Source organism: Taudactylus pleione, unplaced genomic scaffold, assembly GCF_031769625.1.
Source record: "Taudactylus pleione unplaced genomic scaffold, aTauple2 ptg000216l, whole genome shotgun sequence".
Classification (NCBI taxonomy): Eukaryota; Metazoa; Chordata; class Amphibia; order Anura; family Myobatrachidae; genus Taudactylus; species Taudactylus pleione.
The window spans coordinates 12,331,217-12,346,977 of NW_028284618.1; the positions used below are offsets into that span (position 1 = coordinate 12,331,217).

The 15,761-nt window shown below is 47.6% G+C and overlaps 1 protein-coding gene across 1 annotated transcript in view; it reads left to right on the top strand.

Moving 5' to 3' along the window:
- Nucleotides 1-15,761, top strand: part of ITGA8 (integrin subunit alpha 8) — a 212,997-nt gene that overhangs the window by 161,180 nt on the left and 36,056 nt on the right. The window contains exon 26 of the mRNA XM_088478635.1: nucleotides 1,512-1,643. Within this exon, the coding sequence (XP_088334761.1) occupies nucleotides 1,512-1,643 (132 nt within the window). The remainder of the gene's footprint in view (nucleotides 1-1,511; nucleotides 1,644-15,761) is intronic.

Sequence of the window (15,761 nt, forward strand, 5' to 3'; positions counted from 1 at the left end):
GGTTTATTGGCTACAATGCTGTTTTAGAAACATCTAAAAACTGTAATTAAAAGTAAGGCTCCTATAAGAACAAAAAGAACGGTGTAATATATTTACTGCAAAATAATTTCTTATTTATGTCTTTTCTATTACTTTGTAGTACTAGTTTCTGTTGTTTTTAAAAACATTTTTATTTTTACCTATAACCTGCTTTACTCACCCATTTTTCTACTTTTTACAACCATACCTTATGTTACATGGTAGTAAGGTCCACTAAAAGGAATCATTACTAGTACAGCTCTGGTGTTTAAGTGTAATTTACAGGAATAAAATGTTGTATTGGGATTTAATAACCACATTTATAGGTAATAGAAAATCCAGCTACAAAGGTGGCAGTCTGCACTTGGACAAGCCATGGGCTATAGATGCAAGTTATATTATTTTTATTTGCTTGTAGCCCACAAATTCTGGACATGTTCCTCTCCTAACTCCATATCTGTCCACACATTTTTAATCTACGCTATTTGCGCAGATCAACATAGTTTTGCGGAGGTGCAAAATCTAGCGAGATATACATCTAACTCTAAATGAGGCCCTAAATTCTTTAATGAGATATGATTAAATATCAAATGGTATTCGCCCTCACTATGGTCCCCTGATGAGTTTACTGGTCTGAGCAGGAGATCCTTTCTCCTGCCCAGGTTGCCGCAGAGTTGTCAAAGACCCCCACCCAAGTGACTTCTCATTGGCATGATGGAACAGTTCAACGGGGAGGGGCTTTGACAAACCGGAAGTTTGTGGGAAGAAACGTATCCATTGAAAACATCCTATCAAGAGATCTCCTCTTTGAGCCAAGATACACAGAATAACTTATTAAACGGAGCACAGTAGTTAGCCTTTAAATCTCAAAGACGATGGGCAAGATGCAGCTCAGAGAGCCTGTATACTGGTAATTGTGGGGTTCCAAGCAATACCACCAAAAAGATTGTCCTTTGTGATTGACTATCTGTAAATCCATGTATATACAGTATCAGCTAGTTATAGTAGCTCTGATATTGCAAGTTTTCCTGAACACCTCTATGTGAGGGAAAACCTGCAATGTGAATGGACGTAATGCGCCGCTCCGTTCCGCAATGGCAGATCAGGTATATCATCTGTAATTGAGTCGCCCCTTTAGAGCGTTGTGGAGATTCACGTAGACTTATCACCTATGTAGGGCCGGCTCTACCTTTAGGCAGCTGCATAGGGAACCGGGATCTGGGGGGTGAACACTGAGTCTGCCTACCACAATATTAAGGAGATCTCTGTAAGAGACATATTTGATGTAGTTAATGCAGGGGCAGCTGTGGAACCTATAAGGCGCACTTTCACCTGTGGGGCTGGGAAGTGTGTATTGGTGGTAATTGGGGGCTGTAGGCTGAAGTTTTGCCGAGGGTGCTGAGAAACCTTGCACCGGTCCTGCACCTATTACACTAACATGCGTTTCCATTTTCTAATCTATGAATTACTGACTCTCTTCTTCCTTTTTTTAGTCAAATGAACCCGAAGACACTCCAGAATTAGCGGCTTTCCTGCGCAATGCCAGCGCATCCCATGCAGTGAGCCGCAGGGATCTAGCAGTGGCTGAGTCCTTAAGGCATACTCCCATCCGTACCAAGCTACTGGTAAGCGCTCGTAACAAGGTTCTGCGCATAAATACAATCTTTTTATAGAACCATTATTTGTTCAAAGGCCACTCAGTAGATCATACTGGACGGCAGTGGTTTTCAGTGTGTTCATCGCTTGATAATGGGATAATGATACAGATCATGTCACCTAGTGTTCATATCAGCTGTTTTGCAACCATCACAAAAGTTTCCATGGCAGAATTTAAGAAATGTGACATATTCGGACTTTATAGATAAATGAAAACTGGTGGTATCCATATTGCATTAGTGCCTCCTAGTGCCCTTTTGTCCTGTCCTTCATTAATACAAGTATAGGGCCTTAATGAGAGGGGGTGTCTTGTGTCTACAGCAATTTGTATTAACCATGCAGAAAACACCTTGTCCTGGGGTTCCAGGCAAAGGCACACTGACGCCAAGCTTAGTGTGGAGCCAGAGCAGAATCTTTTTTGGTGAATGGCGCAATCCTGTGTCGTAACGTGTGCTGAATCACATTGCAGTAACCCCACCCACTTCATAGTGCAATATTGAGTCACCGCACCTGATGTTGGGGCATTTATGTGTAATTGTGTTTCAATACTTTAAGGATACAGCGCACACATGTAACGCAGCGCTTTACGTAAAATATTTCAGTCATCCACATCAGTCCCTGTCCCACTGGAGGTTACAATCCATATTCCAAAGCATATGGCCACGTAAACACATTAGGGTTTATTTATTTAGTTTGAAGTTAATTAACCTGCCAGTATGTTTATTGGAGTGTGGGAGAAAACGGAAGCGCACAGAGGAAACCCAGCCCAGGCAAACACAGGGGAGAGCATACAGATAACACCTTGGTCAGGAAATGAACTCAGGGCTGTGAGACACTATGCTAACCACTAAGCCAACCATGCCGCCAAGCAGACTTACTCATCTTCGTCGTGGAAAAAAGGGGCACGGATCCTCCCTCAAAAGTGGTCTGAGCAACAGTGCAGGCTGGTAGTGGCAAAATAAGGGTAAGCAAATAACCTCTAGCAACCCCTTCCCTCCCCCCCCATAAAAAGCCTCTACCAACCCTAGACTAGGACAGGCTGACATGATGGGGCTGATTTTGGGGATATAAATAACGGGTTTTAGGCATATAGCTCATGCGCCAAAGGAAATTTGTGCATTTTTGGGCATCTACGTCCGATGGGTCTTTTACAATTCTGTCTTTGCTCGAAATGGGCATTTTGGGGTAGAAACTTGGTGGAGGCAATGCAATTGCACAGAACTGTCCTGTGTGCCATTGGAGTATCATGGGTATGTTACTTGAGTTCCTTGCAGTTCTGAGTCATGCGCACGGAGAAGGGAAGACTGTTCCAGACGAATCTCAGGGACCTAGCATGGGGCTGGTGCATGTGCCGATACTGATGATGACTGTTGCATATATATATATAGATATAGATATATATATATTAAAAAAATAGGGTAGTACACGGCGCTGAGTCCTGAAACAGTTAATGTGATTCCAAAGTAATATCAGTCCATCAAAAGTCGCACTCCCCAAACGTATAGGGTGGCTGCTCCTACTCCCATATACTGCTGCCCAAGCAGCGTCAAAATCTGTAAAACAAAAAAGGGTGGAGAAAAGAGTGCCTCCTAGTGCATTAAATATGTAAATGATGTAACCTTGGACCAAGGTTGGGAATCACTGCTCTAAAGGGACACCAGGTTACTAACAGGATGTTACTACTCCGGAACTTTCCCTTGATATCTGCTCCAGATTCACTTTGGTCTATATGGAGGGAAAAGCCTGAGGGTTTCCAGAAGTTGGACAAATAAGGAATCATTGCGATTATTCTTGCTGTTGAATAAGTGGTGAATTCCACTATATAAGGTACACCCCCATCTACACAGAGGGTGATTATCTTTGGTGATGGTTACATCATTTACATATTTAATGCACTAGGAGGCGCTCTTTTCTCCACCCTTTTTTGTTTTACATATATATATATATAGAGAGAGAGAGATATATATATATATATATATATATATATATATATATATATATAATATATCAACAAATCTGTGGAAGTGCGCTGGATAGGTCACATGCTGTGCACTTCAATTTAAAACAACAAATGAAAACAACTTAATGACATCAGACTCTGGCCCTGATTCAGAGCCGGATGCTCTTTCAGAGCACTCGCTCTGAATCAGGACGGCATATTTTTTTCTTGAGCCGGCCTTCTCGCCGCTCGCTAAGCTGCGGGTGACCACCCACAGCTTTAGCAAGCAGCCAGGTGATGGTCTCGATGGTCCCGACCATCGCGACCATCGAGGTTTGCGACGAGACCCTTGTGGTAGGGTCTCGTCTGCCGCAAGCCCCAGTGAGCTTTCGGCTCTATTACAGCTGGAAGCTCACCACTGACATCACGAGTGAAAATAAACATGAGAATAATAAATACAGACTGAAGTAGCATAATTAGTCCATGTGAGCCCAGTAAGGCTGCTTGTGATCAGGACACACATAGGGATAATATACTGCATCAGCGGCCATGATGCCCATTTGCTATCTAATGAAAAAAATTATTTCTGATGTTTGTAAAAGAGAAAATATCCAAAGAACGACATAAATTGTTGAGGATCTAAGAGACCAAACATATTATGAATAATTTACCCCCTTGGTAACTTTAATACACTCAGACATTAGACATTTTAGCACCCTGAGTGAGAGGGAACATTGACGCCCGTCCCCACCATCCTGATATTAGTGATTTGGTGACATTTTCTCTCCTCCACTCTATCTATATTTTTGATATTGTGCCTTTTGTGTCCACTGTCACCATCCCAATAGTTTGTTTTATTTATTTTATGCCCTGTTCTCTCCTCCATCCCACCCCAAATACAGTAGGTGCTTTGTATGTAAGTTTACGGGAAGAGCAGAACTGAGTAAACTAAATGAAATTAGAATAGTATAGTGAATAAATAAGTTAAACTAAGTGAAAATTATACGTTGGACACTTTTCTGTCTTATCAGGTACCACAACGTAGAGCCATCTCAATCCATTATAATTTTTTAAGAGATATAATTGATCATGCTACAATTTCCAGAGGTGTGGCCAAATGGCTAACTTATTTCCCAAATTTGACGATTCCAAGGCTAGAAAAGTTATTGGAGTTCTCTAGAAGAACTTTGCCAGCCAGTATGTATACTGAACTCTTTATAAATGTTTATCATAATGTCTATCTTTCCCCCATTAGACGGTTCAAAATGGGTTAATCTAATAATCATTTATGTCCACGATGCCAACAGGAGGAAGCGGACAATTTTCATTGTCTATGGGCGTGCCCAATAGTTAAAAATGTTTGGCATCAGATAAGAAGATATGCGTAATTTTTTTTTATAAATTATGTTCCATTTACTCCTGAATGGGCGATATTGGGGGTTTTCGATCCAGAACAGCGTATGACCTTAGATAGCAAGAAATTACTGTTGATTCTGAGCGCGACAGGTAGGAAAACCATACTGCAGGGTTGGTTGGATAGCTCACCCCCCCCTCCCTGTTCATGACAAAATTATATTTTATTTTTAAAATGGATTGGGTAGAGACTTTGACACAAAAAGAAAAAAAGGTGGAACGTCTCTTTTCATTATGGGAAATATACATAGACACACTCCCAGCTACTACAGGGAAACAAATACTCCACAGTTTGAAAAATACCACATGGTATCTCACAAGACTGGCGGTAGATGATCCTCCTATTGTTATCATTTAGAAAGAAGATTTGGTTTGCTCTCTCTCCGGTTCAATAATTTTGTAATGGTTTATCAAAATAGAAATATAAATGTAAAGGATAAAATTGAAGACTTGTTTATAAATTTGAAAGATGTACTTCACAAAATGATCAATGTGATTTTATGTTGGATGTTGTAATACATATAGGGTTTGATTCAGAGGCGGCCGTACGGTCTACGACCGCACGGCCGCCTCGATGTTTGTCTAGTGCGCATGCGCATGAGGGAGCCGGCTCCTTCGTGCGCATGCGTGAGACCCGCTACGACCGACAGCGCCGGTCGTAGCGGGTCTCTTTCCAATGGGGGCGAGCTGTCGATGTTGATTGACAGCTCGCCCCGTTTGGAAGGCGGGCCGGGGGGGTGGCAGCCCAAACGGAGGCGTTCCCATGGGAACGCCTGCCGTTTGGGGGAGGCCCCACTGACATCGCTAGTGATGTCAGTGGAGAGCATCCGGCTCTGACACAGCCAGAAGCTCTCCGGGGCTTACGACAAGTGAGACCCTACCTAGGGTCTCGTCGTAAGCCCCGATGGTCGCGATGGTCAATGACCATTGCGACCGTCACCCTAGCGGTCGTTAGAGCTGTGGGTGTTAACCCACAGCCTAACGACCGAAACAGAGGCGGCCGGTCAGGATGCAAGCGGCCGCCCAGTTTCTGAGCGACCGCTTGCATCCTCCGACCGCCTCTGAATGAGGGCCATTGTCTCAATAAAAATTTATTGAAAAAAAAAAAAGTTATTTATATTCCACAAACATATTCCGCATAGCTTTTACAGAGAATATTCTGTCAGTCACATACTCACACACACACTTGGGTTAATTTTTGTCAGAAGCCAATTAACCAACTTGTATGTTTTGGATTGTGGAAATAAACTGGAGTACCCAGAGAGAACACATGCATGCAAGGTTAGAATATACTCCACACATATAGGCCCTTGGTGGAAGTCAAACTAAAGACCTCAGTGCTGTAAGGCAACAAGCTAGTTATTGCACCATCATTCTGTCCAAAGAGAGATGAGTGCAGACTTCATCCTCATTAATGAGGCAACTGAACTGAGGGTGGATAGAGAATTATAGGACAAGGTGGGTGCAGTGTGCAATATATAAAAAAAGCCAAAATCGACATTTAGTAAATATACCACTTAATCTCCTTGTGTTTGTAAAGCCTTTATGATTATTATTGTAAACAGAATGCAGATACAAGTGATAAAATTCTGCAGGCTTAGTAATCAGTGATTCCTACTTCTAAACACGTGTGCGGATAACACCACAGCAATTGGTACTCATGAAAACGAATATTAAAAAGTGAAAAATTGCACGGGACATCTACGGCTAATTTTCATTTAACTACGGCTGGGTACATGACGTGCGGTAAAGTCAATGTCTAGGGAGGCATACATGGAGATGTGTCTGAGTGCTGGAAGCCTATATCACCCCCTACTCACTGTAACTCTCCCCTCACTACACTAAGCTTCAGTGTCCATTCATTCTCCTACCTGCATCACTGTGTCTTCTCTTGCTGCTGAGCTCTGAACTCTAAACACTGCAGTGCACTTCCTGGTCACATGATACATCCAAGGTGTCCATCATTGCTCAAGGCATGCCCCCCATACTCAGAGTCATGCCTCTATTAGCTCTCTTTCTGTTCAGTTTATTGCCCATGGTGTGGCCCCGCCCCCAGCTCTGCAGGCAGTTTCTCACTATACAGAAGCGAGGCTGAACTGTTGCTGCCTCATCTCTCGTCTCCCTCCGGTACAGGGAGCTCCACAAATCTTCTAGTGTGTAACAGCAATCTTGCATAGTCCAGGCCAAGGTAGGTCTAGTGTGTACCCAGCCTTAGCATCATGCCCTTTTGCAATCTCCCCTAAATCATGCTTAAGCCGTCATGTAAATGACCCATCCGGATATTGCTAACTTAATTGGAGAGCATTAGATATTACAAGAAAATGAATGACCGTTCTATGATCAGTCCTGTTGTGTTAGTTTGTAATACACACATTTTCTCACTCTGCTAATTAGAAACACATTTGATTATATTCGCTCCAGGTTGTTGGCTTATTCTCTGTTGTGGGGAGATGTTATGTTACACGCTTTGAGTGATTTTTCTTGGAAGAGTTGTGGTCTAGTAGATGTTGTTGGCTAGATTTTAGCTTTTTAAGTACTGTATGTTGTAGATAACTAGAATAAATCTTTCTATTGGTATCAGCACATCACATTAATAAGGGAGAGATTTATCAAACCTTTTAAAAAAAAAAGGAAAAAATGGAGATGTTGCTCATAGCAACCAATCCGATTACAGCTATCACTTTTTATACTGCACTAGATAAATAATAGCTAAATTCTAATTGGTTGCTGTGGCTCCCATTTTCCTTTTTAGAAGGCTTGATAAATCTCCCACATAATCTGATGACCAGACAAAGACCAAGGCAAGTGATCTATTGTATAATAAAGGGCTTGCCCACTTTCTTTGGCTTCCATTGAATGTTTTCGCCCCTAGCATACATATTTGTATATACAACCTAATAACTGTGAGCTTTAGTTTAGAAAACATGGTCTGCCCTGTTTTGGAATCATTTTGTTTGCTATGGTTGTTTGGGGTAAAAATACTAATATCTATTTTTCTAGGGTGTAAGGGTAGTGCATGCTACATGGTATTTATTCACCTGCCTAGACTAGAAAAGGTAATACATTGGATGATGTTGAGAGTTGGGTAGTATCTCCTTGCGGAGTTATATGGCTTGGTATCTACTCTCATCAGGGTGTCTCAGATGTGTGTAGATAAATAAGAATACATTAGTATAGATAAACACAGATAATTGTAGCCACAAATCAAAAAATATAGGGCCGATTGAATCATGGACAATGTGAGACCGAACATAACCTCGATGTTTGGCTGTGCACATACTAATCCATTACTTACAGTACCAGCAACATCACTGGTTTTCCTGCACAGCTCGATTCGGTGCAAGGAAAAATTAGCGATATTCCCAGCTGCCATGTGACGTTCCAGACCAGCACACCGTGTCCATCACATCACAATGAATCGACCCCTATTTATATAATAATGGAGAATGGCATGTCCTGAGACTGATGTGCTCAGTAGGTGCGGGAACTCTCAGGTAATGATATCACTGACACTGGTGGGAGGGGTCAGAGGCCCTGATTCAGAGCCGGACGCTCTGACAGAGAGCTCGCTCTGAATCAAGGCCGGGCTATTTTTTTTTTTAGAACGGCCTCCTGGCCGCTTGCATAGCTGTGGGTGACCACCCACATTTATAGCGAGCGGCCAGGAAGATGGTCGCGATGGTCAAGACCATCGCGACCATCGGGCTTGCAACGAGACCCTTGTGGTAGGGTCTCGTTGCCGCAAGCCCCAGAGAGATTTCGGCTCTAACAGAGCCGAAATCTCTCCCACTGACATCACTCGTGATGTCAGTGGGGCCGCCCCCAAATGGAGGCGTTTCACAGAAATGCTTTGTGACACCATATGGTCACCTAATGGCCTATGCAAAGACTGACCCAAAGTGATCGCTGCGATTACCCTTAATTTTCACGTAAAGGAAGTTTATATCTAACCTATATATATTTATATAACCACTCTGGGCCATCTTGGCCAGGCCACTAATCCACCATCCCCCCTAACTTAAATTTTTTTTTCCCCACAAGCCACTAGTTGCACACTCTGGGCCTGAGCTGGACACAGTTGCTGCTATGTCTTTATGCTGATGCCACCGCCAATGATCTCGACCATCCACCCTGCCCCACAAGCTTGCTGCCTTGGTGTCATCCTTGACTCTGAACTGTCCTTTGTTCCCCATATTCAATCTGTCTCAAAATCATGTTACATACATCTAAAAAACATATCCAAAATTCGACCATATCTCACACAAGACACTGCAAAAACTCTAATCCATGCACTTATTATTTCCCGCATTGACTATTGCAACAGTCTCCTTACTGGTCTTCCCAAAAACAGGCTATCGCCATTATAATCAATTATGAATGCAGCTGCAAGGCTTATCTTCCTTGCCAAACGTTCATCGTCTGCTGCCCCGCTCTGTCAGTCCCTCCATTGGTTGCTGGTTTTCTACCGTATTCAATACAAAATACTCTTACTTACACATAAGGCCATTAACCAAACCACACCAACATACATCTCTTCACTCATCTCAAAATATCTCCCTACCCGACCTCTCCGCTCAGCACAAGATCTGCGTCTCTCATCCCTATGCATTACTTGCTCCCACTCACGGTTACAGGACTTTCTTCGGGCTGCACCCACTCTATGGAATGCCTTACCACGCACAATACGACTTTCCTCTAGTCTCCAATCCTTCAAGCGATCCCTGAAAACTCACCTCTTCAGGCAAGCTTATCAGATCCCAGAACCGCCCACATAACCTTCATAGTTTCCATATCTAATTACATCCCCTTCACAGTCCACACACAACATCACACATCGTTTTTCTCTCACATCCTCATGACATTTGGCCGACATTCCTGTGTGACTGGATCATGCAGCCAACCAAGAAACTGTGCATTGTGCCGGACCAAAATGCAATATATAGCACCTATACTTGTGTATCAATGCCTATTTCCCTATAGATAGTAAGCTTACGAGCAGGGCCTTCCTACCTATATATCTGTCTGTTATTACCCAGTTTTGTTCTATTAATGTTTACAATTGTAAAGCGCAACGGAATATGCTGCGCTATATAAGAAACTGTTAATAAATAAATAAAAATAAATGATCTACCTACTGAGACTCCCATGGGCTATGGCGTTAATCCATTGCTGTTTATTAAGACGCACCATCAAAGATTAGAACATGAGCATAGCCGCCTATGACCACAGCAAGCCCATGTCTGGCAAGTCACCCCGTTACCACCCAGACACTCCCACCGAAATTCCCATTTCTACTTCAGGGTCCATAGGGTATCCACAGGATACCTTGGGGTATAGGTGTGACGTCAGTCGCTGGGCACCATAGAGTTAAGCTTTTCAGCCTCCCAGGATGCACTAGGGTCCCCCTCCCATACCCCGCCCCCGAGCCAAGGCACCCCAGTTTAGTTTGGTGCCCGGCCGGAGTCGGGTGCACTTGTCGGAGTGGGGACTAGAAGAGCCCCTGAAGCTTTTTTCAGTGCAGCTGTGGCTGCACATCTGGATGTACAGCATGGGCAGTCAGTCCTGACGTCCATGCTGTCTTCCCTACACCCCCGCCGGTACCAGAACGCCGGTACCGATCCGGGGATGCTGGTGAGCATCTGGGGTCACAGCTAGCGGTGACCCCAGATGTTCCGGACCATGGCCGGATCCAAGGGGGACAAAGGTAAGCAGCGGGGTCCCGCGGTGGGTCCCCGCTGGTCACATGGCCCTAAGTCCCCAGGCAGGGGACTCCCTGGGGACTGGCTGCAGCGTGGAGCCAGGCGACCAACCTGCGCTTTCCACTACCCCCTGGGACAGCGGACCGCAGCAGAGCGGTAGCGCTGCCGCATCCCAGGGGTTAAATGCATGCCAGGGGAGTGCGCCTTCCCTGTCTCACAGCCGGCGCCTCCCCCGCTGCACACAGCCCTCTCTGCACGCTGCCGACTGGTCCTGTGGCAGCGCTTCTCCCCCAGGCCAGCCTCCTCTCTGCTCCTCGGCGGCCATCTTCTCCAGAACGCATGCTGGAAGCGCTGGACGGAAGCATCGTGGTCTGGGTCCCCCCGCATACCTCTCCTCCGCTGTGGTCAGGTCTGTGTATGCAGCGCTGTGTCCTACCAGGCCCTGTGTCTGCGTAGTTGAGTGATCAGCGCTGTTAGTGCAGGAATTGATTTTCTTTGCATTGTATGTGACTGTGCTAGCGCTGCTGCCTGTAACTTTTCTCTAAACTGTCAGCTTTATTACTGTCCCTGTTCTTTCTGCTAAGCCCTTGCGGTGCGGTGCTGCAGGGTGGTCTCTCGCCTATTTAAGTTATAATTGGTGAGAGAGGTCACATACGTGGTGCCATCATGTCCGAAAGTGATTTTCCCCTCCGGCTACAGTGTACTACGTGTAAAGTACCGTTAGCGGAGGGGGAGGGTAGCGCGGAGGGCCTTTGCCGGCAGTGTTTGTCCATGGCGCGGCCTCTTACGGTTACAGCACCGGTACAGGAGCCGCCCTGGGCTTGTTTCGCTCAGGCGCTTACAGCCTTAGTGGGCCAGTTAGCTCCGCAGCCCGCGTTTACACCGATGGGTTTATCCCAGCAGTCAGTGGTGTCGTCACCCATGCAGGGTTTCCCACGACAATTGGTGGTACCCCACAGTCTCCCTATTTCCCCGCTCCCGGTTTCTCAGGAGCCAGCGTGGGTTAACTCCCTGACGAGTTCTGTACAGCACTTGTCGGATGTGTTGCAAGGGGAGTCTGTGATGCGGCCGCATAAACGGCCGGTGGCGTCTCTGTCGGCTCCTTATGAGGATGACGAGGGGACATCTGATGATGGGGAGATTCTGGATCCTTACGATCAGGAACCTCTCCATACTAAGGACGCTGATGCTAAGTCCAAAGTATATATTCCTGGACTTATTCGGGCGGTCCGCACAGCCTTGGTGATTGAGGATGAAGTTCCCCCAGCGGCTAAATCTAAGTATGCCTTTTTCAAAGATGTGAAGGGCGATGCTACAGTCTTTCCTCTTTCGGGTCAGTTGGTGGACCATTTAGAGGAGGCGTGGAAACAGCCTGGCAAAAGATACCAGCCGCAGAGACGCCTGGCGGTGGCTTATCCGTTCGCGGATAATTATTTTGCAAAGTGGGAATCCCCTCCACAGGTGGATTCTCACGTGACTCGTCTTGTCCATAGTGCCACATTGCCGATGCCATCTATGTCCTCCCTTAAGGATGCTACGGACCGCAAGGTGGAGATCTGCCTGAAGTCCGCTTATTCCCTTGCGGGGGGGGCAGCACGGCCGGCTATGGCCATTTGCTGGGTTGCCAGAGCGATGGAGCGCTGGGCGGATTCATTAGAGGCTTCTTTTGATTCCGACTGTCCGGCCGAACAGGTGGAGTTGATTGGTAATCTCCGTGATTCGGCCACTTATATCAACGAGGCGGCCCTAGACATTAGTACTCTGGTGTCTAGAATTTCTTCAGCAGCGGTGGCTGCTCATCGCACCTGGATCCTGAAAGGCGGACGCAGATTCCAAAAAGGGTCTGGAGGCGTTGCCGTTTACCGGAGAAGTTCTCTTCGGTCCGGATCTGGATAAGATTGTGGCCACGCTGGCGGCAGCCAAATCGGCTTGTCTCCCGTCGGCCGCTGCTCCTTCTGGTTCTGGACCATCGTCCTTTCGGTCATCTAGGGCCCAGGGCAGGCCCAAACCACAGTCGTTTCCTCGACAGGCTGGTCCTAAGAAATCGGCCAAGCCCCGGAAGCAGGCATGGAGTACCAGACGTCCGGCCCCCAAGCCAGATGACAAGCCTGCGGCCTGACGGTCCGGGCCTCCCTTTGGGGGATCCCATGGTGGGAGGCCGCCTGCTGCAGTTCGCCCAGTGTTGGTCGGCCACTACGACAGACACTTGGGTTCTGGAGGTGGTTTCCCACGGATACGCCCTCTCCTTCCGGCACAGACCCCCGGCTCGATTCTTCACCACGGGTCTACCATCAGACCGGAACAAGGCTACGGAGCTGCGGAAGGTATTGCACACTATGCTCCAGGCTGGAGTTATAGTGCCTGTTCCATTCTCCCAGAGGGGCCAGGGTTTCTATTCAAATCTATTTTTGGTACAGAAACCCAATGGGTCGTATCGTCCGATTCTCAACCTCAAAGCACTCAACAAGTCTTTGCGGGTTCCGAAGTTTTGGATGGAGACACTATGGTCCATCATTCTGGCGCTGGAACCTGGGGACTATATGGTGTCATTGGACATACAGGACGCTTACCTGCATGTCCCTATTCTTTTGCGCCATTAACAGTTCCTCAGGTTTGCAATCCGCAGCGACCACTTCCAGTTTCGGGCGTTACCTTTTGGTCTGGCGACAGCACCACGTGTTTTCACCAAGGTGATGGCGGTCATGGCGGCTTCTCTGCGGCTGCAGGGAGTCCGCATGTTGCCGTACTTGGACGACCTGTTATTGGTGGCAGGATCTCCAGAGCTCCTGTTACGCCACTTGGACCTGACCATTGCACTGCTGCGACGGCACGGCTGGCTAATCAACTGGCAGAAGTCCACTCTAATCCCGTCTCGGAGGATTCTGCATCTTGGAGCCTTATTGGACTCGGGACAGCAAAGGATCTTCGTGATGGAGGACAAGATCTCTGCTTTACAGTCAAGGGTGCGCAGTTGTCTGCACAGCCGCCAGGTGTCCCTACACTCGGCGATGAGGTTACTGGGCTCCATGGTGTCGGTGTTCGACATGGTGGAATACGCCCAGTTTCATTCCAGACCTCTGCAGCACCTGATCCTGTCCAAGTGGAATGGGCTGCCTCAGTCTCTGAAGTCCCAGACGATTGTGATCACCCCGGAGGTTCGCCTGTCCCTTGCGTGGTGGTTACAGATGACCCACCTCAACAAGGGACGTCCGTTCTGGTTTCCAAATTGGGTCCTGTTGACAACGGACGCCAATCTTCGGGGTTGGGGAGCAGTTTCGGGTCCACACTTGTTCCAGGGCAGGTGGACGCCGACAGAAGCGGAGCTTCCAATAAATATCTTGGAACTCCGTGCGGTCTTCAATGCTCTCCAGCAGGCACATGGGTTTCTCCAGGGTCACCCGGTGCAGGTCCAGTCGGACAACGCTACCACCGTGGCCTACATAAACAGGCAAGGAGGAACTCGCAGTCGGGCGGCTCTCGTAGAGGTCTCTCGGATCCTGGTTTGGGCGGAGCGCAATCTTCCGGCCATATCAGCGGTCTTCATCCCGGGAGTGCTAAATTGGGAGGCGGACTTTCTAAGTCGCCAGGACGTTCATCCGGGGGCATGGTCCCTGCACCCGGACGTTTTTCAACTGCTGGTGGACAGGTGGGGTCTTCCAGAGATCGACCTCATGGCGTCCCGGCACAACAACAAGTTGCCGGTGTACGGGTCTCGCACAAGAGACGAAGGGGCGTCTCTGGTGGATGCTCTGTCCATCCGGTGGACGTTCCGGTTCGCATACCTGTTCCCTCCGGTCTCCCTTCTTCCACGGGTAATCCGGAAATTCAAACAGGAAGGAGAGACGCTCCTGTTGATAGCTCCCGCGTGGCCCAGACGGCACTGGTTCTCAGACCTTCAGGGTCTGTCCGTGGACAGTCCTCTGCGGTTGCCGCTACGACCGGACCTTCTGTCTCAGGGTCCTTGTCTTCACCCAGACCTGACTCGGTTGTCTTTGACGGCGTGGCTGTTGAGACGGCCATGTGAGGTCCCGGGGGTTTTCCAGCTCTGTGGTGCGTACCATGTTGCGAGCTCGGAAACCGTCTTCCGCAAGGATATACCATCGCGTGTGGCATACGTTCTTCCAGTGGTGTCGACCGAGAGGTTATGCACCGCGGGAGTTTCGTCTGTCTCGGATTCTCGCCTTCCTGCAAGCGGGACTAGATCATGGGCTTCGCCTTGCTTCTTTGAAGGTACAGGTTTCGGCACTATCTGTCTGGTTTCACCGTAGGATTGCTACAATCCTGGATGTGCACACCTTTATGCAAGGTGTTCTCCGCATTCAGCCGCCCTTTGTTCCACCTGTGGCACCTTGGGATTTGGCTGTGGTCCTGAGGGCTCTCCAAGGACCGCCGTTTGAACCACTGGGCTCAGTGGATCTTAAATGGCTAACAGCTAAGACTGTTTTCCTTCTGGCCGTTGCTTCGGCCAGACGTGTTTCTGAGTTAGGGGCTTTTTCTTGTAGACCCCCTTTCTTGGTTTTCCATGGGAACAGGGCAGTGCTCCGCACTCGGCCCGAGTTTCTTCCCAAAGTTGTTTCCCAGTTTCATGTTAACGAGGAAATCGTTGTTCCGGCCTTTAACTCACCGGGTCTTTCCGTGGGTGAGGCCTCTTTGGATGTTGTGTGGGCCTTAAGGGCTTATGTTGACCGCACTTCTTCGTTTAGGAAGTCGGGCGCTTTGTTTGTCCTCTATGGCTTCCGTAAAAAGGGTTGGCCTGCTTCAAATCAAACTTTGGCAGCCTGGATCCGTATGGCTATTTCTGAAGCTTATCTTCATGAAGGCCTACCGGTTCCTCCTTCTCTGAAGGCTCATTCCACTAGGTCTGTGGGTCCTTCGTGGGCAGCTCGACGTGGTGCCTCGGCAGTTCAGATCTGCAAGGCTGCTACGTGGTCCTCTGTCCATACCTTCGTGAGGTATTACAGGTTTGACACCTTCGCCTCTCAGGATGCTTCCTTCGGGCGGCGGATTCTCCTTTCTGCACAGGAGCGTCCCCACCC